The sequence below is a fragment of the Symphalangus syndactylus genome, chromosome 20 (assembly GCF_028878055.3).
Source record: "Symphalangus syndactylus isolate Jambi chromosome 20, NHGRI_mSymSyn1-v2.1_pri, whole genome shotgun sequence".
NCBI lineage: Eukaryota > Metazoa > Chordata > Mammalia > Primates > Hylobatidae > Symphalangus > Symphalangus syndactylus.
Window position 1 is genome coordinate 28,613,568 of NC_072442.2, and position 27,968 is coordinate 28,641,535.

At 52.4% G+C, this 27,968-nt stretch overlaps 2 protein-coding genes, 1 long non-coding RNA gene and 1 pseudogene across 8 annotated transcripts in view; 2 read left to right on the plus strand and 2 right to left on the minus strand.

Annotated features, from left to right (window-relative positions):
* PIPOX (pipecolic acid and sarcosine oxidase) overlaps positions 1–27,968 on the minus strand; it is a 108,626-nt gene that overhangs the window by 36,361 nt on the left and 44,297 nt on the right. The gene's annotated exons all lie outside the window — the stretch shown is intronic.
* On the plus strand, positions 585–1,044 carry LOC129469795 (NADH dehydrogenase [ubiquinone] iron-sulfur protein 5-like; annotated as a pseudogene).
* On the minus strand, positions 7,754–9,551 carry LOC134735214 (uncharacterized). Its single transcript, XR_010118064.1, has 2 exons — positions 9,317–9,551; positions 7,754–7,885 (listed from the first exon to the last, which is right to left on the minus strand). It is a non-coding gene; the product is annotated as an uncharacterized lncRNA (long non-coding RNA).
* Positions 16,310–27,968, plus strand: part of SEZ6 (seizure related 6 homolog) — a 51,296-nt gene continuing 39,637 nt past the window's right edge. For both annotated transcript variants that reach the window (XM_055256779.2, XM_055256780.2), the window contains exon 1: positions 16,310–16,556. In XM_055256779.2, coding sequence (XP_055112754.2) covers positions 16,502–16,556 — 55 coding nt within the window. In that variant the 5' untranslated portion in view covers positions 16,310–16,501. The remainder of the gene's footprint in view (positions 16,557–27,968) is intronic.

Below are 27,968 nucleotides of genomic sequence, written 5' to 3' on the forward strand. Positions count from 1 at the left end.
GAGTTGCTTGCAAGCGCCCACCCTGGGGGAAGAATCTAGACAGCAAGTCTGAGGCCTGGTATAGCCGTTATTTATAAGCTGATGACAGATATTTTCAATCCGCCATGTTGTGAGAATTAAATAAGACACATGCGTCTGTGTTTGAGGATGCAGGCCATCCACCCAGCCTAGAAAACGCTGCATGAAGGATGAATTCTCTCCAGCCCCACCAATCCCATCTTCCTGTGCCTCTACTACTCGGACATCTCCTTGTATTGTCATTGTGTAACTTGTTTCATGAACAGTGTCCCCAGACTAATTCCTCAACAACCTAATTTGGGTCCTAATCATTTTAATACGTCACGTAGTAGATCCCCAGAAACTGGCTGCTGAATGAATAAGTGGATGCTATTTATAAGGCCATGATCCTTGTAAATTCTCACTAGGCTGCCTCTTGTTCCTGCCCCTGAAGCTGCTGAAGACCTGTGCTCCCGGTCTGAACTCAGTCTAAACTGGACCCAGAGGAGGTGGGAGCAGAGAAATTCAGGGAGCAGCACAGTGTGGTGAAAAGTAGACTGGAGGTCATCCTGAAGCGGCGGCCAGAGAAGAGACAAGGACACGAGCATCGAATTGCCATGCCTTTCTTGGCCATCCAGAAAAGGTTCAGCCTTAACATAGATCAATGGTGGACAATCCAGAGTGCTGAACAGCCCTACAAGATTGCTGCTCGATGCCATGCTTTTGAAAAAGAATGGATAGAATGTGCACATGGAATCAGTGTTATCCGGGCAGAGAAAGAGTGCAAGATAGAATATGATGATTTCGTAGTGTTTGCTTCGGCAGAGAACGATGAGACGTGCAGGTACCATCAGGAAGCAGCGGGATAAGTTGATAAAGGAAGGGAAGTACACCCCTCCACCTCACCACATTTGCAAGGGGGAGCCTCGGCCCTGAGCAGAGCAGCTGCTGATGTCTGGAGGCTGATTTTCCTGTTCTCTGTTCTTCATTGGAAAGGTTGTTTACGGAAAACCTCCTTGTCAAAGTGTATAAAAATAAAGGATTGCTGTATCCTAAAAAAAAAGAAGAAGAAGAAGAAGAAGAAGAAGAAGAAGAAGAAGAAGAAGAAGAAGAAGAAGAAGAAGAAGAAGAAGAAAGAAAGAAGACGAAGAAGAAGAAGAGAAGAAGAAGAAGAAGAAGAAGAAGAAGAAGAAGAAGAAGAAGAAGAAGAAGAAGAAGAAGAAGAAGAAGAAGAAGAAAGAAAAAAGAAAAAAGAAAAAAGTAGAGTGGGGCTGTCGTCCTGGCCATCAGAGACTTCACCTCTCTGGGCTCAGTTTCTTCATCTATATGTGATCATTAGAGCAGATCGGGATTGAAAACTCAAATGCCCACAGAGGCCAGGAAAATAATGTAGACAAGGCAACAAAGGGGGAAGCTGGCACCCTCCCTGTGTTGAAGAGCAGGCATGCTTCTTGCACAGCACTGCCCTTCAGTGCCCGCTGATCATCGCCAATTGATGCAAGACTGTGGGTCAAGTCTTGTGGCAAGGTTGTCTGATCTTTCAAGGGAAGCCAGCAAAGTGGATTTTTATGTGAAGTCTCTTGAATAGGTCAAACTCAAGTCCATAGGCCATTTACAGCCTGGAGGCCACTGGTTTGTGGTCTGAGCACCAGCGGACCACCTGGCTTCCTTCCAGCTCTTCAATTCTGTGTGTTCAGGAGAGGAGAACATTCTTGTAAGTAACTGTTTAAGGGAAGGACCCGAAGTCTGGACCTCATTCTGGCGGCTGGGCCTCCGGTAACTGCCAGCCTGACCCCTAAACTGCAGCTTTATGCAAGACATGTCCTCCATCTGCCAGCCCCCCGCCCCACCAACACACACACATCATGGGGCAGAAATGGGGGGTGAGGAGGAGACAACGATCATTTGTCCTGGGGTGGGCCAGGGTTCAGCCCCTCCTGTTCTGCCCCTAAGAGTGCCCGCCCTGCCTAGAGAGCTAGGCCTAGGGGCAAACTCCCCACCCTTAGGCTGCCCTGCACAGGGGTGCCTACCGGTGATACAGTCTCACCTAATAAATTCCTGTCAGAAAAGCTGTCAGGGCCTGGGAAATAAATAATGATATTTAACATTTTGTAATAACAACAATTAACCAGTAAATAATATCCTTTAAACTGCAAACGCTAGAGTAAATTAATTCTTCTAATGAGCTGTCAGGCACGGAAGAAAAAAGTCCCCGTGTTCTTTGTTGCCACGCGGCTGCCGTGTGAGCAGCCGAGGAAGCTCACCTCGGGCCCTGGGAGCTCATTACAGGGAAGCACGCGGCGCGGGGTTCCCAGGAAATCAGCCCGGCCTCGCCTGCACCCACGTGGGCACTCGGCCGCCGCCCGCACCCAGAGCCCCACGGCCCCGCCCTCATTGCGCACGGCGCGCCCCTCCAGGTGCCGATCGCAAATGGGCAGCGCGGAGGGCATTTCAATTAGAGACCTCCCCCTCTCCCTTCTGGTCGCCTGGGCGGCTCTCAGCCTCGAGGTGGAGGGGGCACAGGAGCTGGGAACGGAGGAGGGAGGAGGGGGAGAAGCCCTGCGCGTCCCTAGTCCTCGCTGCGTGACCTTGGACAAGTTTCTTGCCCTCTCTGGGCAGGGACGTTGTAAATGGAAGTGTGAAGCTAATCAAACCAGATGTGATTACTTCTGAGCTCCTGAGAAGTCCGTGACCATAAAAAGACACCTAAGAGTGAGGCAGCTCTTTATGTACTGATTCGGAGTAATCTCCAAGATATATTGTCAGGTGACAAAAGCGAGGCACAGAAGAGCTTGCAGGGGGATGCTACATCTTGTGTATTAAAAGTAGGACTCAAGAAAGAGAGTATGTGTCCGTGTTTGCTTGTGTATGTCTAGACAGGAAGCAGGTAACATTGCTTGCCTCTGGGGAGGGGAAGCTGGAGACGGGGACTGGAGGGAGAGTTCAGTGAACAACCTTTTATACCCTTATTATTTGAACCATGTACAGTTATTACCTAGTCAAAAAATAAACGTTACGAAAAACAAAGCCATACACATCAGGGGTCAGCTTGTCTCAGTAGCTTTCAGGAAGTGGAAGCCACAGAGGCCCAGCTGAACTGAAGCCCCATCTGAAATACCTCCAGAGAGACAGCACACTGCCTCTCTAATAACCTATTCTAGAGACAAGCTAGTGAGTCAGGAAGTCCTTCCCAGTAGCTAATCCCATTCCCTCCTGCTATAATTTAAGTTTCTCTCTTCATGTTCTGTGTTTGGTGGGTGAAACGGCTGATAGATAATTCTCTGCAGAGAGCTGGGGGTAGAGGACAGCCACTGTATGGACAGGAGAGAATGAAGGGCAGTCCCAGCCCTCTGGAGCCCACAGGCCTGGGTTTGAATTCACTTCTGTCACTTGCTCACTGTATGGTGTTGTATGTCACTCTCCCCACCGCGCTTCCGCTTCCTGTGGTCCCCGCCTCCCTCGGGGAGGATATTAAGTGCTGGGCCTGGTGAACAGGCATCTACTTCCCGTGGAAGCCCGCAGGTCCATTGCTGCCCGAGATGGACAGAGACCCCCTGCACAATCCTGGGTCATCTACCCACCCCTCCCCAGATCTATGCCTCTCCCAGCTGCGACGCCCAACCCCGCCTCCCACCCGGAGCAGCCAGATACAGCCTCCCTACGGCCAGACGCAGCTTTACCCATTTGGCACCTAAATTGCCATGCCCTGAATCTAGAACAAGTTCAAGGTAGCTGGTGGCTGAGATAGAGTTGGAGCCAGAAATCACCAGAGGTGATCACTTCTGAGCTCCTGAGAAGCTCGTGACCTAAGACACCTAAGAGTGAGGCAGCCCTTTATGCGCTGGCCCAGGGCTTGAGGAAAGCACTTGAGAGGCTGCTTTGGGGCTGGGGGTGAGAGAGGGTTCAAGCCAGGAGAACTCCCAGCCCCCTATCACCATCTGACCAACTCCCCCTTTATCTATTTTGTATCCTTGCCATCTTCATAAAGTGTCTTTTGATTAAAGAGTTCCTTAGCTGGCCAGGCGCGGTGGCTCACACCTGTAATCCCAGCACTTTGGGAGGCCGAGGCAGGCAGATCACGAGATCAGGAGTTCAAGACCAGCCTGGCCAGCATAGTGAAACTTCATCTCTACTAAAAATACAAAAATGAGCCAGGCATGGTGGCACACGCCTGTAGTCCCAGCTACTCAGGAGGCTAAGGCAGGAGAATCGCTTGACCTTGGGAGGTGGAGGTTGCAGTGAGATCACACCACTACACTCCAACCTGGGTGACAGAGTGGGACTTCATCTCAAAAAAAAAAAAAAAAAAGAGTTTCTTGGCTAAAACATATTTGAAATGCCCTGACCTTGGCCATTCAGAACTGGGCACCCAAGGCATGAGGTTTCAGAAGGAGCAGGGACAAGGGGGGGAAAGAACCCAGCGCCTACTGAGGACCCACTTTATGCCAGGCACTTCCCATGCAATTTTCCCTCTTAATCCTCACAACCTGTGGTTTGAGTAGTATTATCCCCACTGTATGGACAGGATTAGGGAAGTTCCAAGGGGTTAATAGACTTGCCCAGGTGTATTCAACAAATAAGTTGTAGTTGGGCTAGAATTTGGACTCAGATCTGCTGACTTCAAAGTCACATCTCCTAACACACTGCTGCCTGTCCCAGCCCCTCACTTCACCGTCTAGATCTATTAATGTGATGGGGTGCAAGTGGGGTGGTACAGAGCTGGGGTGTGGGAAGGAGGCCAGCTCAGCCTCTTGACCCTCTCTTTCCTCAACATCTTCTACTCTGAAGCATTGAGATGAAAATTCAAGGAACAATTGCTGATTGTAAGAATTCATGAGAAAGGCTCCCCTTCCCTGGGAGCCTAGAGGAAATGCACTGGCTTCTGCTCTCAGAATCTGCTTCCTCCTCTCTAAAGTAGGAATTACTTAACTAGGCAATAACTAGGCAGAGGGAGAGTATGGGCCCCTCTGATGTCATCTTTAGGAGAGTGTGGTGGCTGAAGCTTAGGCACAGAAGTCTAATACACATGAGTTCAAATCCAGGCTCTACCACTTACAAGCTATGTGACTCAGGACAAGTTACTTAACCTCTCTGAGCTTTGTTTTCCTTCCCTGCAAAATGTGGATCATTGCCACTGATCTCTTTGGGCTGTTACAAAGGTTAAGAAGATGACGTGTATAAACTACTTAGCATGGTGCCTGGGCATTAAGTAGGCACCCAATACATGACTACATCTGTCCTGATGAGTTTTTTGTTGCCCTGCCAGACAAACTCAATCTCCCAGACCAAAAAGGGCAGTTGTCCTGGTGCCTGAAATAGGCAGCCTACCTCTGCAGCTTCCTGATTTGGGAGGCAGCCCAGAAAGGCCTCCAGGCTTGGTTTTTTGCAAAGGGCAGCGGAAAATCAAAGCTGAAGCCAGCAAAACAAGGATCCCAGCAGTGGATCTGAGTCAGCTGCTTCTGGGTCTGGGGGTTCAAGAGTCTTCCTCAAAGTAACATAGCTTCCTGGTTACCCTGTCCTCCCTGTAGCTGCCCCCTTGGCCTGAGTCCTCTGAGGGCCCTGGGCACCTGTGTGCACAGAGCATCAGCTGGGAAAGAGGGGTGCTCCAGTGAGTAGAGGAAGCTGGGTCTCAGCCATGCGGAAATTAAAACCAACTTGCCCAGCACTGAGTTACCGTGTCGCCTGAAATCAGATTGATTTCTTGGGCTTGTTGTGACGGCAGTGTTGCAATTGATTCGTCTGGATGGCGGGGAGTTTATCTATTCAGAGCTGTCTGTCACTGATCTGAATAAGCTGCTAAAATAGCCCAAATACCTGGCGAAGGCGAGGTCACCACCAACCTCGGCTCAATATTAATTATAATAATGAACAGGCATGAGGAGCGTTGGTTCATTGCTTGCCCAGCAGGGCTGGCCTCTGAGGTTTGGTGTTTAATATTCGTTTCATGTCAACAATGTGCAAAGAGTGAGTAGACTCTCCTAAGCTGAGAGAAGTCTGCAAGGGCAATGATGTTGATCTGTGCTTCCATGGGACTAAGAAGGAGCCAGTGCTGCTGAAACAGAAAAGGTTTAGGTTAGACCTCAAGAAGAACTTCCTAATGACCAACAGTGGATGGACATAGAATATCTAATTCAGCCTGGACGAGTTACTGCTCCTCCTTGACTCAGCTTCCTCCTCTGCCTGGCCAACATGGTGAAACCCCATCTCTACAAAAAATACAAATATAGGCCGGGCGTGGTGACTCAAGCCTGTAATCCCAGCACTTTGGGAGGCCGAGGCGGGCGAATCACGAGGTCAGGAGATCGAGACCATCTTGGCTAACATGGTGAAACCCTGTCTCTACTAAAAATACAAAAAATTAGCCAGGTGCAGTGGCGGGCGCCTGTAGTCCCAGCTACTCGGGAGGCTGAGGCTGGAGAATGGCGTGAACCCGGGAGGCAGAGCTTGCAGTGAGCCAAGATAGCACCACTGCAGTCCGGCCTGGGCGAAAGAGTGAGGCTCCGTCTCAAAAAAAAAAAAAAAACAAATATCAGCTGGGTGTGGTGATGCATGCCTATAGACCCAGCTACTTGGGAGGCGGAGATGGGAGGATCATCTGAGCATGGGGAGGTTGAGTCTACAGTGAACCATGATTGTGCCACTATACTCCAGCTTGGGTAACAGAGTGAGACCCTGACTCAAAAAAAAATAATAATAATAATACTTCTTGGAGGTGCTGCTACTGCTGCTCCTGGCCAAATAGCAAGAAAAGGAAAAACAAAACAACAAAACTGGCAGGCTCTTCTGGGTTGTTGGTTCAGGGAGCAACAAAGGGGTCCTACTTCGGGTGATAAATCACCCTTCTCGGCCTTGGTACGGAGCGAGCATTCCATCAATGGGGCTTTTGTAATAATTATTGATTCTGTGAATATTTATTGAGCCCCTGCTATATGCCTGAATCTGAAGAAAAACTATTGAACAAGCCATGATCCCCAGCTTTTAAGGAGACGAATTCTGGGGTTACTATGGGAGCTAGGGCACCCTCCTCACTGGAGGCTCTCAGGAATAAGAGTGAGCCCTATCTCTGGGAGATAGCTTAGAAAGTGCTCCTGGAGGCATGCAGATGGATGTGAAGACCTCATGTGGTAGCTGCGTGGGGTTGTTTGAGCCATAATTATCCAGCAGAAGACCCCGCTAAACATCAGTCAAGAAGAGCCCCTCCAGAATATTGTTCTTTCAGAAAGGGGAGGATCCTTCTCTCGATGGGTCTTGCAAAAATGTGGTCAGACTTGGGGATCAAGTCTGCAAGAAGCCAACAGTGACCAATTGACTCCCCTGCCCCTAAAGACACCAACTGAAATTGCAGCAAGAAACATGGAGGTTAAACGAGATTTGGAAAGCAGTGAAGGAGACCATGATGAAGAGATTCCCCTGGCTGTCTGGAAGCCTGGTCACCTGCCTTCCTTGTGACATTCCTTTCTCTGTTCCTACAAAGCTCTCCTCTCTCTCCACCTCAGCTGCTGGTGGAGACCCCCATGGCCAGCCTTAAGAGAAACATCAGAAGAAAGTTAATAGCGAAACGCTCTGGCGGATCTAATTGATTTTTTTCCTATTGGTTCCCTAATATAGGCAACACTGTTCCTGCCGCTTTTCTGGGCTGCAGATTATGTCATAAATAAAGAGATTTGCTTCCTATTTCCATGTGCTTATCTTTAATAAGTTAAGAACTCAACAAGCTTTAGGAGGACTTGAAATAAGCAAGAGATCCGGTGGTGGCTTCGGCTGTGGCGGTGGCTTTATTTCAGCAAAGCGGGAGGCAGATTGCTGAGGTGGGCGGAAGAGAATTTCCATTCTTTGAGTTGCACTGGGCCTGGGCTCAGCTGGGAGAAGAGAGGGGCAAGTGGGAGAGCTGGGGGAGGAAATTCGTGGTGGCAGATATAGTAAAATGGATGGACCCAGCCCATGGGGCTGCGGGTAATGTGGGAGTTAAGAACATAGGTTCTAGAGCCAGGTAGCCTGGGTTCAAATCTGAGCTCCGTCATTGTTTACTAGTTGTGTGACTTTGGGCAAATTACTTAGCCTCTCTGTTTCCACATTTTAAAAATGGATAATATCTAGCTCATAGGTTGTTGTAAGGATCAAAATGTAAAGTGCTTAGAACAGAGCCTGGCACAGAATATGCACAGAATATATGTTAGCCAGTATATTATTAAGACATCCTCTAACTCAGTTTACCTTAACTGTTGCTGAGCCTGTGCCATGTGTCAGGCCCTGGCCTGGGCTTCATAGATGAGTTCACTCTGACTTCAAGGAGCACCCAGCCCCTGTGACTGGTATGAGCTGGGTGTCCGCACTAGGGGGAATCCAGAAAGTGAGCGGTCACCCCTTTCGGGGAGAGACTGCCGTCCTATGGCCCTCTCTTGAGATTCACCCACTCTCCAGTTCTGGACACTCCACAGATTAACTCACATTTCCTGAAAACTGACAGTGAATACAAACTGTGCAGCACGTGCAGAAACAGCCTCACTCAAGTTTAAGTACCGTGTACCTCATGTGTGCCAAGCTCTGCTATTTATTTGCAGGGTCTCATTTAGTCCTAATCAGCCCTATGAGGACAACAGTATTGCTATCTCCCATTTTACAGTTAAGGAAACCAAGGAACAGAAAGGTGATTTGCTCAAAGGCTTACAGCTAGCAAGTAGCAGAGTGAGGATTTGAATCCAGGTCCATAGACTTCCCCTGCTCTAAACATTGCCCTGTAGCCCTCATCCTGCACTTACAGTGCACTTACAATTGCAAGCATTAATAAGGCACATATAATATGCAAGATCTTAGGCGTAAGGGCTGAGGGGTAGAAAAAGAAGTAGATAGAAACAAGCACCTACTATGTGCCAAGCTCTCCAACACGTTATCTCGCTGAATACTTTTCTGAAAGGCAAGTGGCATCATTTTCCTTTCATAGGTAAAGAAATGGAGGTTCCAAAACTTGCCCAAGGCAAACATTAGGCTGGGATGATTTGAACTCAGGCCTGCCTCTGAAGTCTAGCCAATGCTCAGGATGACCCTCAATCCTCAGCTTCTTTTTTCTTTTTTCTTTTTTTTTTTTTTTTTTTGAGAGTCTTGCTCTTTCACCCAGGCTAGAGTACAGTGGCATGATCTTGGCTCACCACAACCTCCGCCTCTCAGGTTCAAGCGATTATCCTGCCTCAGCCTCCTGAGTAGCTGAGACTACAGGCGTGCACTACCACACCCAGCTAATTTTTGTATTTTTAGTAGAGACAGGGTTTTGCCATGTTCGCCAGGCTGGTCTCGAACTCCTGACCTCAGGTGATCCACCCACCTTGGACTTCCAAAGTGCTGGGATTACAGGCATGAGCCACCACGCCCGGCCTCCCTCAGTTTCTTGATGAGCAGTCTCCCTTTCTAGTAGGCCTTGCTCTTGCCTATCCCAAATGTGGCCCTACTACAGATGGGCTGAGAAGTGGAGCCCTCCCCACGACAGGCCTTGGGTGGCCTCCCCCTTTCCCAGGAGATGGTCTCTATCCCGGGCTTCCATTTTGTATTCTTCCTTTCTCTTGCAGGCCATTGTCTGGACCCACATATTCTGTTGCTTTAAGGACTGGTGACCTCACAATCAGTTGCCATAGAGACCATTGTGACGTCACAAATAGAGGACAAGTAGTTCAAGGAGGAGTGGGGGAGGGAATATGCTAGAATTAAGGGACATTGGGAATTTCTGTCCTATTTTCATGCCCAGAAAAGGAAGTGGCTAGGATCTATCCAAGCCTGGGTTCTGATGTCTAAGGGAGACTTGACCATGCTTTCATACCACTTCCCCTGGGTTCTCCTGAGACTGTGATGCCTCTAAGGCCCAAATAAAGGGTCAGTGAGAAGGAACATCAGAAACACTCCCCGCCACTCTGGGGCTATAAGAAGCGGGCTGCTTTTGTAGCAGGAAGGAATAGCATTAGATGCCAGGAGGATCTGTGTGAATGGAAGATCTCCCCGGAGGTAATGAAGGGCCCTTGCCTTGGGAAGCTTGAAGCGTGGGAGACTTGGCCTCTAAGGCTTCCAGAGCCTTGTTTAAGTAACTTGTGGAGATAAACATGCTGTCTTTCAGGGTGTTGGGGCTGTTTCCCCTCCCCAATCTGGGCGCTCCTTGAGGGCTCTCCCGCTCCAGTAGCTAGTTCAGGTCCTGGCATACACACAGTGCTCAGTAAGTGCTCACTCATTCAGTAAATGAATGAGTGGGTGATGAATGAATTGGGAGGTAGTAGGGTGAAGGATGAACGAGTAAATGGACAGATGGATGGGCAGGTAGGGCTCCTAGAGATTTCGTACCAGCCACTAAGCTTTGCTACACCCCAGCTCTCTAGCTACATCCCACACCACAATTCTTGCTTGCTGCCATCCAGCCACACTAACCATCTCTTAGTCCTGCCTACTCATATACACGCTGTTCCCTCTGCATGGAATGCACTTCTCTTCCTCTTCAATTAAATAACTCATCCGTATCTCCCTGTAGCCTCCCGATGCCCACCTGCCAGGGGCAGCCCACAGGATGCACCTGGGGCCTCTTCCCTCTTTCTCAGGAACTCACCCCACCTGGTGACTCACTCTCTCATCACATGGCCATCAACCTGGCACCAGGTTCCCAGCCCCAGAGCAGCACCATAAACCCAATGCCTCTAGACAGATGTATTTTATGTAAGTTCAAGCACTAGAAATATTGAGTTCAGAGGATTTTATTTCTAGACCCCTCTATATTTCTCTGGGATTATCGCCTGTCTTTGTTCCCTCCCTCTCTTGGTTACTATCTTTGGACCCTTTCCAAGCCAAGCTGCCTTGATTGCTTGGGATGACAAAGTTCCCCAGCATCCTCCCATGGCGTCTCTGGGTCTGGTGAGAGTGACCTTGGGGGATCCTTTCTTCTTCCTTCAGCATAACCCTGCAGGTGGCCACAGTGCCAGGCAGCCTTGGCTTTTAGGAGCTGGCTTCACTAAGAGACAAAGTGTCAGGGAACATGAAGGGGGATGGTGAAAGTGGAGGCCTCATGCCCCCCAGTTGCAGAAGGCTATGCTTAGAATAAGCTCTGGGGTAAAGAGGGGATGGAGAAGGCCAGCTGTTCTCTTTCCTACACCATGCCAACCTAGCCTGACACCAAATTAATGGCATTCAAATGAGATGCAAAGCATTATGCAAATCTAGAGGAGAAAGCCACTCTTACCAGGCTGTTGGAAGGCCAGCACCTTGAGTCCTTTACGGAGGACCCCACGGGCTTCTTTCAACTTCAGCCCTTGAACCTTCAGCACCAGCTGGTGTGAAGAATCCAATGAGACTGGTGCAGCCTTCTCCCTGATCATCTGAGCCGGAGCTCACTCTGGCCTCACCCCACTGCAGGTACTCAGGGCCTCCTGAAATGACACAGAGGCAGCCACGGAAGATAGAACAACCTCCCTCCGGATGCCAGAATTCCGGCTCCCCACTCATCAGCAGTGTATGCAAAGTAGATGCAGGGTTTTTTTGCATCTATTTAACCGTCCATTAAAATGGTCCCTCGCCCGTCACCTCTGCACAGGCTCAGGCTTCCAAATTGCCAACCCCCGCTGCCTGCAAGCACCATGTGGTTCCTGAGCCTGGTAATTGCTGTGGTGTTTGTTGAGCTGTGTTTGCATTTGATTGTCATTTAACTTTCCATCTTTCTCCTTCAATCAAACCAGAGATTGGGCTTTTGCAATTGATTATTCATTTTAGTTTCACCCCCTTGGTGGTTTTCGAAGAGTTTTCTCTATTAGTGCCACAAATTTGAACGCTGGGACTTCTCCTGCCACATGATGGGGGAAAGCCTCCTCCCATCCATCCCAGAGCTCCTGCGTGAAAATAATCTAGACAACATTGTACATCTTAAGTCCTATCCCCAGTCTCCCTGTTTTAGCACCTGCCTTATTTCTGCCCAGCCGGTGGCATTAAACATTTATGGAGCTGTGGAGGATCAAAGGCCTCGGCTGGGGGTGGTGGGCAGGCTGGAGGCCTCTGTTTGGAGATGGAAAGTAGCTCACATCAAACCACTTTCTGCTGCTGTCTCCATCTACCCTGAGCTCTTCCTACAGCCAATCTGGTCCAGCTCCTGGAGCAGGAGCAAATGCCTGGAGCCAGGACTCTCCATTTTTCAGAGCAGGGCCCTCCTCCTGCCCCTAAATTCAATGGGTTGACTTTGGGTAATGCAGGGAGCCCTGGCTGGAGCACTGGCATCCCTGACTGTTCCAGGCACTGCAAGGTCTAGAAGCCTGCTCCACGAAGTGGGTTGAGGTAAGCAGGCAGCTCTGTACCCCTGGGAGCCTCTGGAGTGAGGTGGCAGCCCCTGCCCTTGCCTCCCTGAAACACCAAAACCCCTTTGGCTCCACAAAAGATATAGCTCTGGTTTGAAAGCTGTCTTAGAAGAGAGTAATTTTCTCCTCCTCTCGCGCAGAAAGCAAGTGTCATCTCAGCAGAGACTTCAAAATAAGTCACCAATGTGCCTGTGATCCTACAGATTGATGGGCTGTTTGGAACTGGGGAAGTGAAGCTGGCTTCTCCAGGGATGGGGGCTCTATGAATGTCTGGCTTTGTCTGGGCAGGGGTTGGGGTGTCTGGGATTGAAGAGCCCCTTCTTTCCTCTCTCTGGTCTCTCAAACCTAATTCAGTCACTGTAGCTCAGACACACACCCCACCCCCTGGCTTCTGAGTCAGCAGTGAACCCCACAGTTCCTACCACTTGCCATAGTGCTTGAAAACATACCTTAATGATGCCAGATTGCTCTGTTTCAGTTCAAATATCTTCGTGATGGAGTAATCCCTTCAGTGTAGCCACCAAGGATGTCCTTCTTCGTGATGGAGTAATCCCTTCAGTGTAGCCACCAAGGATGACCACCAAGCCTTTCACAGCTAGGCCCCAGCCTGCTCTAGCCCTTTCTCCTACTTCCCAGCAGGAACTCTGCTCCAGCAGAACCAGTCTTCTCACTGACCCCAGACTAGCTTGCATTTTCCACCGCTGTGCATAAACCACACCCCCCCACTTTGAATGTCTCCATTGAATCATAAAACTTATTTGGGCTAGGGGCAGTTGTTCATGCCTGGAATCCCAGTCCTTTGGGAGGCCAAGGTGGGAGGATCACTTGAGCCCAGGAGTTTGAGACCAGCCTGGACTACATACAGAGATCTCATCTCTACAAAAAAGTAGCCGGGCATGTTAGTGCACACCTGTGGTCCTAGTTATTCAGGAGGTTGAGATGGGGGAATCACTTCAGCCCAGGAAGTCGAGGCTGCAGTGAGCCCTGATCACACCACTGCATCCCAGCCTGGGTGACAGAGTGAGAACCTGTCTCAAAAATTAATTAATTAATTTTTAAAAACATATTCAACTTGGTTTCACCCATCCATTGTGTGAAGATTTCACTGACCTTGCCTCATTCCCAAAAGAAACAATAGCCCACTTCTTCATTATCTCACAGCACTCATTTGACACTAATGACCAGCCTTGGGCTTTAGACACTCCTCATCCCTGTTGTTTATTCACAAATATTTATTGAACATCTACTATGTACCAGCCACTGAGCTAGATTGTGGGTAGATGAGACAGACATGGTCTGTGCCTTTGCAAAGTCAACAACTAGTAGAGCAGACAGACAATTAAGCAAGCAATTACACAGACAGGGGAAGCCCAGGGTTCTCTGGAAGCAAAAAGCCAGGTGGGGGATGCAAAGAACAGAAGTGAGAGCAGTGAGGGGAGCCTTGCAAATCCACCCAGACTGCCACTTTCAAAGGTGCCTATGAATTGAGTAGACTATAAGCCTGCCAGCCCTGTATGCAGCTGATTGTCCCCTTGGGCATTTTATTGTTCTCAATTTGTAGGTAATATCAAGGTCTGGTTAGGATGAGCCCCTTGGAGGGCAAGACAGAGGGCACCTGACAGAAGCTCTGCTGTTTCCCAGTTTGGCCCAGACTCTGCCTCAAGCTGCCTAGGAACCCACTGCATAAAGGCTATGTTGACTGCCTTTAGGAGGGAGGGACAGCCCCGGTGCATTGTCATGCCCGTCATGCAGTACAAGCCCATCTTCTGAGCTCAGGGTACAGTGCTGTATTCTGGGACTTGTAGTCTCCACTGGACCCTCTAGGTTAGTTCAGGCCATAGGGAAGGTGATGTGGCAAGTTCCAGGATGGCTTCTCTCCCCCTCCTTTATGTGTATAGTGCCCAATCCATCAAGGAGCCCTGTTGCTAAGAGAGTCAGACAAGCCTGCCACCAACCTCCAAATCCCCACGAATCATCCTGGCAATACAAGGTTCATCCCTAGGTCATGACTCACTCCCCTTGCTCAAGCTGCCTAGCCATGAGGGACCAGGAATACTAGAGGAGCTCAGGAATACTTTCAAGGAGGAAAAGAGGAATCTCACGACATTTGCCAGCATTTCCCTAAACTTCCCTCGGGCACACAACCTTCTACCTCTGTGTCCCTTCCCTTCCTCTGTTGGCAACTCTCTTTCTGCCTCCCCTCTTGCACCTTCCTTGCTGGCTTCCTCTCCTCACCCCTGATTCTTTCATCAACTCCTCCTTCTTCCTGCCATCCTTCTGCTACTGCCCTCTTTTTCCTCAGCTTCTCAAAACAACTGTCCAGAAATCCCAGCATCTTCCTAATTCCACACGCCATCTGCCTGCTGCCTGGGATTCTTTACAGCAGTCATCACAGCTCCCCAGAGCCCATAAGAAGAGGGTCTGGAGAGAATCCAACCAGCAGAGTTGGGAGACTCTGGTCAAGAGGACCAAAACACTCTCTAAGGAACTCGAGCAGAAATTTCACCACCTGCTTCCAGGATGAGGTCAAGAAGGACACTGGACAATGACTGGAGTCTGGAAGCTTTGGAGAGCAATCAAGTTCATGTAAAAAGAAACTAAACAAAAAACTGCCCTTCTCCCAGGGGCAATAGGGAGTTCAGCCCTCTTATTCCTCTGCAGGGAATAATAACATCAGCCATAGGATCCTGTCCCATTGTATCCATTAAAGCTCTTCAAGTGAGCCCATCCATGAGCCCCTGCCTTTAAAGAGCAGCCTCAGGATGGCACAGCTGTGACTGCCCCCTTGCTGTCCTGTGACTCACTGGGGCTTCTCAGCCCAAGCACGGCCCTGGAAAGTTATTTTTCCATGCCTTCAATAGTACAGGCTACACCCCTGGGCCTCCTGCAAGTCTCTATCTAAAACAGCCCTAGGGCACAGTGGCTCACGCCTGTAATCACAGCACTTTGGGAGGCCGAGGCGGGAGGATCACTTGAGGCCAGGAGTTCAAGACCAGTCTGGGCAACATAATGAGAGCTTATCTCTACAAAAAATTTTAAAATTAGCCAGGCTTGGGGGTGCATGCCTGTAGTTCTAGCTACTCGAGAGGCTGAAGTGGGAGGATCTCTTGAGCCCAGGAGTTTGAGTGAGCTATTAATATAATTGTGCCACTGCCTTTCCAGCCTAAGCAACAGAGACCCTGTCTCTAAAAACAATAAGAAAATAAAATGAAATAAAACAAAATAACAGCTCTAGGAAACCCTCTCTCATGACTATCCCATTTTCTCCACCAATTCCAGAAACTTGGGCAGAGATGGCATGAAGGGTCTGTATCGACTGTCATTGTGGCTTCTCTGGTCCTGCAGAGGGGCCAAGGCAGAGTCCTGGAGATCCAGGGCTACATGGGGACCCAGGATACTACCTTCAGCTGCCCACAGCTTGGCCCAGGTTGCCTCCTGCCAAGTGAAGAATGTCTCCCCAGGATGCGAGTGCCACTGGCTTTTAACTATAATATCAGGACAATTAAGCTTTTCTGTGAGCACAGTTTGCTGCTGATGCAGCTGCCTGGAGCCCTGGCATTTATTGAGCGCAAAGTAATAATTTATTGTCCTTTGTACGCTCAAAAGCCATCTTCATTATAGGCCCAAGGCAGAACTGCCACAAGGACACGCGGGCCTCACCAGCTGCCTCACTCTCGGATGTCTTCCCAGGTCACCCTTGACGCCCTCAGGTACCAGGATTGGGTGGAGAGGGGTGGGGAAGGTGTTGCTCTTTCTCATGGAGAATCAGAAGGCTACAGTGAGCTATTAATTGAGGTTCCTTGGCAGGCTGTTAACGGGATAGAGAGTGGCATGCTTGGCTGGGCGTGGGCAGCGCAGAAGGGCAGGGTCCGTGTGCCCACATGAGTAGGGCAGTCGCGGTGGAGCGGGAGCCTGGGCTCCTGCCCCTGGGTCTCTGCGCCTTTGCATGAGACTTTACGGTAAGCCGCTCCTCCCGCGCCCCCGCCCCCAGCCCCGCGCGGCGATCCCCGGCGCCGACGCCAGGCGCTGGCCGTGGTGCTGATTCTGTCAGGCGCTGGCGGCGGCAGCGGCAGTGACGGCGGCGGCCCCGCTCCCTCTCCCCGGACGGACCCGGATCTGCCCCCGCGCCCAAGCCCCACCAAGCCCCCCGCCCTCCCGCCGCGGTCCCAGCCCAGGGTGCGGCCGCAACCAGCACCATGCGCCCTGCAGCCCTCCTGCTCCTGCCCTCGCTGCTGGCGCTCCTGGCTCAAGGTAAGGGACCCCGGCGTCTGGCGGCAGGACGGGGGCGGGAGCGGGGCCCCAACGGTGGGAAGGGAGACCCGGTGCCCAGCTTCGGGCATCTGGCTGCCCAGTCCAAGCACCGCGCCCCGCCGGCTGCGCTGCCCCCCGCGCCGGCCAAGCCGGGCGGGGCACGGGCTTCACGGGCGGGAAGCTGCCGCGGCTCCCGCCATTCGCGCCTGTCCGAGACCTCGCCTTTAATCATCTCCCCAGATCTAATGGGATTTCTCTGATGCAATTCATCACGCCACCCACTCCCCGCACACACGCGCTCACCCGCGCGCTACCTCGCCACACTCTAGGCGTCTCAGGGCGCCGGGGCGCGTGCCGGGGGGCGCAAGGCAGTGAGTCGGGACGGTCCAGCTGGCGGCCCGCGGTCCCGCTTCCCCTGCCGCCCGCCAAACTTCGCTCGACTTTGCCGCCGGTTCCAGGGCCTCTCGTGTTCTTACTGAGGGGAGACGGGGCCGGATGGCGGCCGGACCCGGGGTTGGGACCTCGCTCACCTCCCCATGCCCTGGCGCTGCCACGCCAGAGTCGGGACCTAGAGCACAATTCTAGAGAGAAACTGTAAGGGCCTGGACCCCCTATCTGGCTCCTGGCTCTGCCCTCAGCTGCAGCAGCGGACGTACTGGGATAGAGATTCTGTCCTCCCCAAAGTCCTTTCCTTGTACACACACACACACACACGCACACACACACACACCACTGCCCCGAGTTCTGCCTCCCTCCCGGCCTGCCTTCCTGCCCCGCCCTGGTCCACTCCCCACCTGCGCGGCAGATTCGTCTCTGGAGGACCGGTTCCCCACACCCTGAGAATCTCCGCGCCCTCTCTAGGAGTCTGGTCCCCAACTTCATCGGTCTCAGGTAGAGGGAAACTTGGCCATGGTGTGAGCGGCAAGGGAGTGTTGGGGAGAGGATAGGGGTTCCGTGCCTCGGGGAAGAGTCTTGTCTGGACCTGCCGTCCTGGCTCAAACAAGCTCTCATGGAAGCTACTGGCACCCACGTCCTTCTCCCGCTGCAGTAGGCTGGTAGGGTCGGCAGAACCGCACTTGGAGTTGAGACCTGCCATCCTTTGCCATATGGTTTGAAGCGCCTGATGTGGAGAAGTGTGAGGGTGGGAGTTTCTAACCTCCCTGCTCGATCTTTCTAGGCCGCTGCCGAGGTCAAGGCAGCGCGGCCAGGGACAGGCTGGCCCCTGGACGGCAGTTTTCTTCATCCAGGAAGAAAAACTGTGGCCCCAGAGACGCAGAAGCCTTTTTCTGAGCCTCTAGCTCCACTTGCACACAGCCCAGTGTCCTCACCCCGCCACCGGGCTGCCCATGCTGGATCCTCCGGCAGCGCCCAGAACTTGAAACCGTGTGCTCACGTTTTGGGGAGAGGGGAAGAGTCCTGCAAGCCCCACCCCAGGGATGAAGACCGGGGAGGAGAAGCGTGAATCCTTGCCTAGCTGCCTGAGGATGCCCCTAGGAATTCCGAACCTATCTTGGGTCCTGATGGGTCCTGGTGCTGGACAGCTCCCTTGGGGCACAGGGCCTGTGTCTGTCCCCTGGCAGTTAGTCAAGGCCTTGTGTGTGAGTTTGTGGGTCTGAATGTGAGAGTAATCAGGGCCCTGCATGCCTAGAGGAGCCAGTCCCAGTGTGTCTGCACTTCAGGTGGTCCGAATCTTGGGTGAGGGGTCAGCAGTGAATGGGTGTGAGGACTGTGTGAGGCCACTAGTGTGTGGGTGCAGCCTCAGCCAGAGAGCTCCCTGCAGGGCTAGAGTGAGACTGTGGGAACCCGGGAGGAAGGCTGGTGTGGCCAGGAGTCCGACCAGCCCTGATGGGGTTGTGGGTGTGAGTGTTAGGAGGAATCTGCTCACTCTGTGGCCTCAAGTCTGTGTGTCCCTGGGCAGTGTCCCTTCCCAACTATCAGGATCTCCAGTGCCCATGGGGGCACCTGCCCATGGGATATGTGGGGTAGGAGTCTGGCTGTTAGGAAAGACCTTTATCTTCACTCCCCAAGGGAGATGAAGAAGCAGCCCCGAAGTGCCAAGCCTGAGGGTGAGAGGGCTGGGATGTCAGAGCTGGGTGGCCAGAGGCTCCTCTCTCCTCAGCTGGGCTGGAGGTCCCAGCCATTGGGATAGTGAGTCATCTCAGTGGGGAGCAGCGCATTTGGCCATCCCGGGGTCCTTGGGCACTTTAGCTTTGTGAAGGCAAGCCTAAAGGAGCAAAAGCCTCAGGCTATGAGCCTTTTCGGCCGGAGGGGTGCATCCCTCAGCCTTTCAGTCCTGCCACCTCTCTGATGAGGCCCTCAGAGCTTTGCTCATAGGCAGGATGCAGACTGCAGGATGTAGCCAGGCATGGCCCAGATGCCTTGGAAGGCCTGGTATGCCGAGGCTGCGGAGGTAGGAAAGATCGTGCTGGGCCTGGCCCAAGCTCACAGGCTCAGTCCCCTATTCCTTTCTGCAGCCTCCAAGTCTTGATTGGCGTCAGGCATCGGGGTGCCTTGGGCCACGGGGTATCTTCCCAAGTCGTGTGGGGTGCCTGGGCCATCCAGCCACAGTGGAGGAAGAAGGCGGTGTGGAAGGGGCTGCGTGTGCCGAGCCTGCTGTGTCAGTTTAATGATTTTTAATGAGCAATTACCTTTAGTCATTCTTCTAATTTCTGAATATCAATAAAGTTAATTAAACTCTGCATGTGTGAATGTAGGGAGATTATGAAGGTGGAAGCCGCTGAGACTGGGGTAAGGTTGGGTCTCAGGAATGTGGAGGCTGCCTCCGTGGCTGTGTGACCTTGGACCTGCTGCTCCACCTCTCTGAGCTCCACTTGAGAATGTGGTGATAGAGGGGGCCTGGGGATGGCAAGTCTGGGTTACTCACTCTGCCAAGAACTGAGGGATGATGTCTGGAAGGGAAGGTCTGGAGGAGAAAAGACAGGAAGGACGACTCAGCTTCCAGGAACCCTAGTGCTGCAAGGGTTAACAAACCAGGGCTGCCTTAACCTAAAATGGTAATTGCTGCTTCCTGCAGACTCCTTGGTAGGTGCTGGATTCTAACAGCACATCCCTGAGTCTGGGGGCTGCTGCTGAAACCGATACTAGGTCCTGTTCCTTGTCCCCAGCCTGGCACTTCGGGATCAGGAAGTGGTACTGGGGACAAGGCCCCATGGGAGACAGTCCAGATTCTGTTCAGAACCCCAGAGGTTGACATGGCAGGCAGGAGCACACCCCCACCCACCGGCCCCGGGCTTCTGAGGAGGCTGGAAGACCCAGAGACTGCCATGGACAGGAGAAGCCTGAATTGGCTTTTTGCTCCTCATAGGTCTAAGCTTGGCAGGCCCTGGCGGCCATCCGGGCCTCCTCAGCAGGGTGGCAGCTTAAAATGCCTTGGGGACACTGTGGGGCACTAATGGAGATCAAGGAGACACAAGGGCTGGGCTTAATTAGAAACCGAGCTTCCATTCCCCACCAGTACTACCATGCCTGCCTAAATATGGGGAGCATATCAGAAAGCCTGCTTCCATCCATCCAGTTCCAGGCCCTCCATCCATCCAGTTCCAGGCCCTCCAGCTTCCTGTGCTCTTTGTCCCCACCTATCCTAGCCCTATTAAGCCCCATCTTCCGGGCTGGGATCAGCTCAGGAATGCTGTGCCTCCACCTGGGCAGAGCTGTCAGGGCTCAGCACTCCACCAACCCCACCCTTACCCCCACCAAAAAAAAAAAAAAAGAAGAAAGAGAGTGCAGAAAAGGGCCTATTAGGCAGGGGTTACATTAGTGAAGGGACTTCTCAGCCCAGGTGGTTAAGAGCCCAGGTTCCCATGTGATCTCCCGTATACCCCTGTCTTCTCTGGGCCTCCACTCTCTGGAGCCTTCAATGGAAGTTGCCATGCCTTATAGCGCAGGAGAGCCTCAAAGTTCTTGTCAAGTCATGCAGATTTCTGGGTCCCCAGCTTACTGGCCTATTCTCAGGGAGGAGGAGCCAGGTTCTATATGGAAGAGAAGAGGTTTCCGGCAGAGACTATGTTGCCAGCACTGGTCTGCAGCTGGGTGGTGGGAAGCAGGCACTAGGAGGTCTCCAAGACCAATTCCAACAGGAAGTGGCAATTCCAGGAAGCTGACCCACCCAGCCAGGCCAAAGGAGTTTTAGCTTCAGTTTTCCAAATTAGCCAAGTCAAATGAACCAAGTTCTCAACAGCTTTTGGGCTCTTATCAGCCTTCCTGCCTGAAATTCCTTTCCCCTCCCAGACCAATCCGGCTCACTCTACCTCATGCTTCAAGTATTAGCTTAGCTAACACTTCCTGTAATTCTTCAGTACATATTTAAGGGGCATCTACTCTATAGTTCCTCAGAGGAGCCAGGCCTGTCCTCCAGCCTGGGTCAGAGGACTCTTCTGGGTGAGAGGACTCTCTCACCATCCCTTGGCTTCCCCCATCCAGGTCCCCATCTTGCTGGGTCACAAGTCCTTGGTTGCTTGATGCTCCAGCAGCAAAACTAAACTCAGCAAAGGTGATCTCAAGTCTGTTTTGTTCACCCACTATGTCTTGGGGAAGCTCTAGAATTCCTGTTCGGGAGAAGTTTAGGGTCAGCTGCTTGGTTAGAAAGGGGAGGCGGGCCTATGGCAGCTGGGACCGAATCTTGAAGCTGAGTTTGCGTAGCAAGCATGCTATTTTTACATAGATTGTATGTTAGAATTTTTTTCCTTTCCTAACAGTTGGCCAATTATCCCAACTGTAAATTACAGCCTTTACTTCGTTTTTTCCTTCTACAAATTAAGCTGTCACGCCATCAGCCTGAGGTGGCTCGGGGGTAGGGTGCTGATGGCCATTCTGAATGGGCTAAAGCCTCTCCCCAGTCGCCCCTTAATGCCACCACTGCTTGTGTCCCCAGTGGCACAAAGCCTAGCACATGGCAGACATTAAATACATGTTGAATAAATTAATGAGAGTTGCACAGGTGGATACTGGCAGAGATAAAGCCCAGGATTCCTGACCTCCCCCATAACAGCCACCCTAAGCACCCACCCACTACCCCTAATGGCTGAGAAGGATGCCTCGAAGGGACTTGGCTGGCACTAAGAGGTAAGGGAAGGATGAATCCATGTCATCTGGCTCCATAGCCCTGTCATCCATCTCCCAGCTTCAGACACTGTCACATAGCTTGCAGGGACCAACATGAATCTTTGAGAGCAGCTCTGAGCCTACATGCCCTTTAGTGGAGAGGTGGAGGCCTACAAATCATCCAGAACCACAGTAATTCAGGTCCACAGCTCCTAAAAGAGCAGGCCCTGGGGTATATCTACCCATCCATCCATCATTCATTCATTCATTCCATAGACATATATTGAGGCATGAGGCCTGGCCCAGAATCCCTAGGGGCCCAGCCTTCACTGGTCAAGCCTTTCACATGACTTTCTGTTTAGTACTTGCTGTAAGATATTAGTTGTTCTCATTTTACACATGGAAAAACTGAGTTTTGAAGAGATTAAGTCACTTACCCTGAGGCTGCACAGCCAGTAAGTAGTAAGGCTACTCCAAAGTATCTGCCCATTTCACAAAACCTGGCTTCAGCTAGCACTGTGTCCACTTTCCCAGCATAGGGGAGAGCTTCACTACAGGCAGATGGGCACCCAGGAGAGTATCACTATCCAAATAATAGCAACAACAATAATAGCAAACATTTATATGGTACCAACTACGTGCCAGGCACTGTACAAAGTGCTTTGTATACATTAGCTCATTTAGTTCTCTTATCATCTCTGTGAGATAGAAGTTATTATCTGCCTTTTATTAATCAAGTTGAAACCCATGTTGTCCGACAGACTCAAGACATAAGCAGCCCCTCACTTTCTTCTAGCACATTTCTGGTGATGACAGGTGCTTCTCAGTCATTAGTGGCAAAGGAATAAACATCCTTTCCAGTATTTGGAGGTCAGGAAAGATCGAGGGGCTGGGAGTCAGGTGAACTATGGTCCCTGAAGTCTTGGGCCAGAGCAGAGTGATGTGGGGTGGCTGTTACTCTTCAATCCTTTGAGGGCTTTGTGAATGAGAGGACCAGTCACTGTTGTCCTGGCATCCTGGGCTTCCCTACCTCTCCCCTTCAGCCTCCACTGAGGCCCAGCCCCCAGGTGGGAAGGCCCAACCCTGCGCCAGCTTCCTTCCACCTGCCTACCTGCTGCCGAAACCACCGCCAGACCCGTCGGGGGAGGATCGATGCTGCAGCCGCAGGCAGAGTGTTGTTGGCCATTGATTGTTGGGATTTCTCCGCGGGCTCCAGAGCAAACAAACCTGCGGCTTCTCCAACAACAATCCACAAACCTGCCAATTCTCCAACAACAATCCGGGTCTCCGGGTCTCAGGCTGCAGAGCCTGCAGCCTTGCTGGCAGGCAGTCTGGCAGGAAAGGAGGGGGTGGGGTGGGAAGTCCTGGCTGGGCCTATCTGGAACAAGGGGCTCTGCCAGGAGATGAGCAGGGACTGAATGAAGGGGGGCAGTGGGGAGATGCCGTGAGGATGCTAGGGTGAATCCTAGACCCTGTGCATGCCCTGTTTCACTCATCCCCTACAGTTTTGCTCAGCCATTTTTTCATACCTGGAATGCCATCCTGGGTCCTTCTGCTTATTTCAATTCTCCCGTCCCCTCTTTTCCTGATCACTCAGCCCAGATGGCTCTCTCTGTTTCCCAAACACCAACAGAACTTAGCCTGTCCATCCTCCATCCATCCATCCATCCATTCTCCATTCAGCAACCCTCTATTCAACAGCTACCAGGTGCTTTGATCAGCAGGAATACAACATAGTCCCTCCCCTTAAGGAACTCAGTTTAGAGGAGGGCTGCCTTTTTAATAAGCTCAGTTGTGACTATCTCTCCAGTTAGATTTTAATAGAAAGAGATACAGATGAAATGACCAACGGCACCTATATGATCCAACTACTCTGGCCTCCAGAAGGACAGGAGACTCCTGGCCAGGGATTGCTCAAGGCCTCAGTTTCTCATTTGTAACAAAAGAGTTTTCCTCTGGGTCTGTGAGGACCCAGCAAGCCTCTGGGGTCCCTGGGCCAATCCATGATGGGTGCCCTTCATGACAACCCTTCCTATCTCTGGCGGGTCAAGTGTGCCCCTGAAGAGCAGGTACAGGGCCTCTCCTGCCACTGGACAGCTCTGGCTATTGGAGGGGTGAGGGGCACTTCTGGTTTCTTCCCAGTCACCACCCCCCTGATTTCCTTTGATCCTGATGCTGTTCCATTAAAGAGCTGGAAAAAGGACAGACATCATGAATTTGTGGTGGGGAAAGAAGGGGGAGACCCGCTGCTTGGATTCTGCAGCACCAAATCGCATGTGCTGCAGAATCTCTCCTCACCATGCCCTCCTTCCCATGACCTCCCCCCCACCCCTGGGTCCCGAGGGCCCAGCCAGAACCTTGACACTGTGGCATTAACCTTGGCATCTCTCTCAGTCTCTCCGTCCCCCCTCCCAACAGGCTGTTCTCTCTACCCTCAAGCCCCTCCCTCTAACTGGTCGTGAGTCTGGGAGGACAGAACTTGGGTTTACTGTGACAAGTGCCTAAACCACTGAGTGCCCCCCACGTTCATGTGCACACTGGTTTACCCCTTTTTACTCATGGATCCTTGTTAAAGACACCAAAGCGGACCCTTCTCCCGCCAACTTCCAGCCCCATCCCTCCTCCCTCCTCATAGCTTCTCCTTCCCTCCCTCCCTCTCTCCTTCCCTCCCTCCCTCCCTCCCAGCTCAGCAGCTGAGTGCCAACTCCTTTGTCCCCCAGGCAGCCACCTGCTGAGTGTCTGGCCTGGGTCCCACCAGCCAGCAGGTGCCTAAGGAGTCCCAGAGCCTGGGGTTGGGGGCAGGGAGGCATCAGGCAGTGTGGGGAGCCAAGTTGTGCTCAGGGAGAAGGGGGGAGTCCTAAAGGAAGAACATAAGAGGAAGAAGGCTGGTCAGGGAGTCAGGACTGCAGGGTTTACACCCAGTGCTGGGTTTTGCTGGCTGTGTGACCTTGGGCAAGTTGTGTCACACCCCTATGCCTCAGTTTCCTTGAGAATTCTTGATGTCTGTCCCTGCCCCACCTCTTTTGTAGAGCAGCATGAAGATCAAAGCAAATCAGGGTGGTGGGGGGTGGTGGTGACTGGGAAGAAACCACAAGACCCCTTGAGAGGAGGCCCCTCCAACAGCCAGAGCTGTCCATCACCAGGAGAGGCTGATTTGTCAGGCATCTCTGGAGGGGCTGAATCATACAACCCAGGAGTCCAGAGCTGGACCGCTGAGGCAGCGGTGGGGGTGAGCGCCAGCTGGTTTGGGTCTGTCCAAGAAGGTGCGACTAGCAATGCAGAGGGACCAAGTGCAGGGTGCTTCTAAGGCCTTCACCCTGGCTTGCTGCTCTGCTGGACATTGTCTTAGGCATCATTTACATCTAGCAAAGAGATATGCTGGTGATTTGAAATGTCTGGTCCAGCAGCTGCAGGCCCCCTCCTGTCATGAAGCCCTATTTTCTGGCTGGTTAGAGGAAAGGTAAGACGTGGAGTCAACTTTTGTGGACCAAAGAGCCCCTGGCAAAGGGGGCATCTCCGGGCAAAGGTGTGAAGGTGAGATCAAACAACTCATGCCTGAGAGTGGTCATCCATGCATTTACTTCTCTAGATCCCCTTGGCCCCCTTCCCTCAATTCCCACCCATCTCCTGGCAGAGCCCCAGTCCTGCCCTACTGGGTCCAATCACTCCTCTCCCATGCCTCCCTCTGCCTGCCAGCCAGGCTAGAAAGAGCCTGTTGCTCAGGTCGAGTGATGCTCCTGAGCCGAGAGCCACTTGTTGGTGCCCTAACTCTGGTCTGTGCTGTAACTCTATCCCCGATGCTGCCTCTGGTGACCCTTGGTCCTTCCCTACCCTGAGCCACACACACAGGAGACTGAAAGAGACAAGGGAGGAGGGCTTAGCCCTGTCAACTCAAGGTGTCCACACACCTAGCTCTGCAGGGTCCTTGGAGGTCAAAACAAGGTGGGGGCAAGGGACAGGCCTGAGAGGCTGGGGGCTGTGCAGCTGGGCCCATCTGGTGTTCCTGAGGTTCTGGGGAGAGGAAGCCCCACATGCGCTGGTAGCCATGTCTACGTGCATTTCTGCCTGGCTTGTTCACCTGTCCTCGAGTATCTGTGTTCACATGTCCCAGCATGTCTGTGCCCTCTGTCCCTGCATCCTAGGACTGTGGCCTGGGTGTAAGGTACACCAGGCCCCAGCTCAGGCTGGTCTCTCTCCCTCCTTGCAGCCCACTCCAGTCTCTTCCTCCCCAATCTTGGGCTCCACTGACCCCTCAACGAGACTCATAGTTGGAGCTGCTGCAGCTATTTTTAGCAGCTCTGTACCCCTCCCCTCCCCCACTCAGGTTTGCTGGGGAAGTGAAGGGCCAGGCCAGCCTCATGGGCTGGAGTGCTGGGCAGGCGGGGCCCCTTCCTCTCAGGCCCACAAGGCCTTGGAGAGCAAAAGGTGCCTGGGATAGCCCACAGGTGCAGGGCCCACACCCTGGGGCAGGTGAAGCTCATTCCACCTGCCTGGGGATGGGAGAGGTCCCACGATGACCTCCCTCTGCCCCCACAACCTCGCCAAGTCCCTAAGGGCAGAGCCCAGGCCTCTAGTGACTCCTCCCTAGGCCATTTGGAAATAAGGCTGGAGCTAATTAGCTGGGTCTGGTGGCTGGGATTACAGGCACCTGCTGTAGTCCCAGCCACTCGGGAGACTGAGGCAGGAGAATGGCGTGAACCCGGGAGGCGGAGCTTGCAGTGAGCCGAGATCTTGCCAGTGCACTCCAGCCTGGGCAACAGAGACTCCATCTCCAAAAACAAAAAGGAAATAAGGCTGGAGCTTCTGTGTCTCCCACACAGAGGCTGGGAGAGGCAGAAAGGAGCTCAAAGTGTCAGGATGTGGAGAGGAGGGAGGCACGCCTGGAGGAGGTGGCCCACCCAGGGACCTCCAGTGCTGTCCTTGCACTCTCCAGCAGGGCTTCAGGCCCCTACTACAGCTCAACTCTGCCAAAAGGCCACCATTAGAGCTCATTGCCTTCCACACCCTTGAGCCTTCACCCTGGATCCCACCACCACCAGCTGCAGCTGCTCTGGAAACTGGTACCAGCTGGGAGAAGGTATGGTAGGGCAGTTCAAGGGGTCTGAACTGAGGGACCAAGGAGGGAGTCCTCTGGTCACAGGCCATCTTTGCTTTCAAAGTCTTTTGTTCCTGCATCTGTCCTTCTGTCTGTCTCTTGAGCTCAGCAGGACAAGGATGCCCCAGGGTCTGCCTCCCAGGCCCAGCTAGACCACCTCCCACAGGTCACGTCAGCTCTCAGACCCTGTTTCTCCACCTGTGGGATGGAGAGGATTAATCAGATGGTGTAGATGATGGGGCAGCATGGAGTCTAGCACACAGCAGCTGCCCAGAAACCTTAGCACTCTCTCCAGGCCCTCTTCTCACACCTCCATCCCCAACTCCTATTCCTCACCTAATGCACCACCCCCCAACATACATGCACACACACAGAGACACACACACAAATATGCTCACACACCTACATACATACACATGTGCACACAGAGACACACAAACACATACACACAGCCTAGCCCTGCAGATGCTCAGCAGAGGGAGAGGAGGAGACAGGCTCCAGCATACACAAAAGAAAAGTGACAAGTCGGCCGGGCACGGTGGCTCACGCCTGTAATCCAAGCACTTTGGGAGTCCAAGGCAGGTGGATCACGAGGTCAGGAGATCGAGACCATCCTGGCTAACACAGTGAAACCCTGTCTCTACTACAAAATACAAAAATTAGCCGGGCATGGTGGTGGGTGCCTGTAGTCCCAGCTACTCTGGAGGCTGAGGCAGGAGAATGGCGTGAACCCTGGAGGTGGAGCTTGCATGAGTCAAGATCGCACCACTGCACTCCAGCCTGGGCAACAGAGTGAGACTCTGTCTCAAAAAAAAAAGAAAAGAAAAGAAAAGTAGCAAGTCAACAGAACACAGTTGCCCACCATGCCAAGCCCCCTCCTCCTCTACCCCTGCGCACCCAGAGGCTCCATCAGCCCCCAGGGTTGAGCACCCATAATAAAGGGTCAGTGACTATGTCCTACCCACCCAAAAGACTCTAAAAAGTCAGTAACCGGGCCAGACACGGTGGCTCACGCCTGTAATCCCAGCACTTTGGGAGGCCGAAGCAGGCGGATCACAAGGTCAGGAGATGAGACCATCCTGGCTAGCACGGTGAAGCCCCATCTCTACTGAAAAATACAAAAAATTAGCCAGGGGCAGTGGCGGGCGCCTGTAGTCCCAGCACTTTGGGAGGCTGAGGCGGGCAGATCCTGAGGTCAAGAGATCGAGACCATCCTGGCTAACACGGTGAAACCCTGTCTCTAATAAAAATACAAT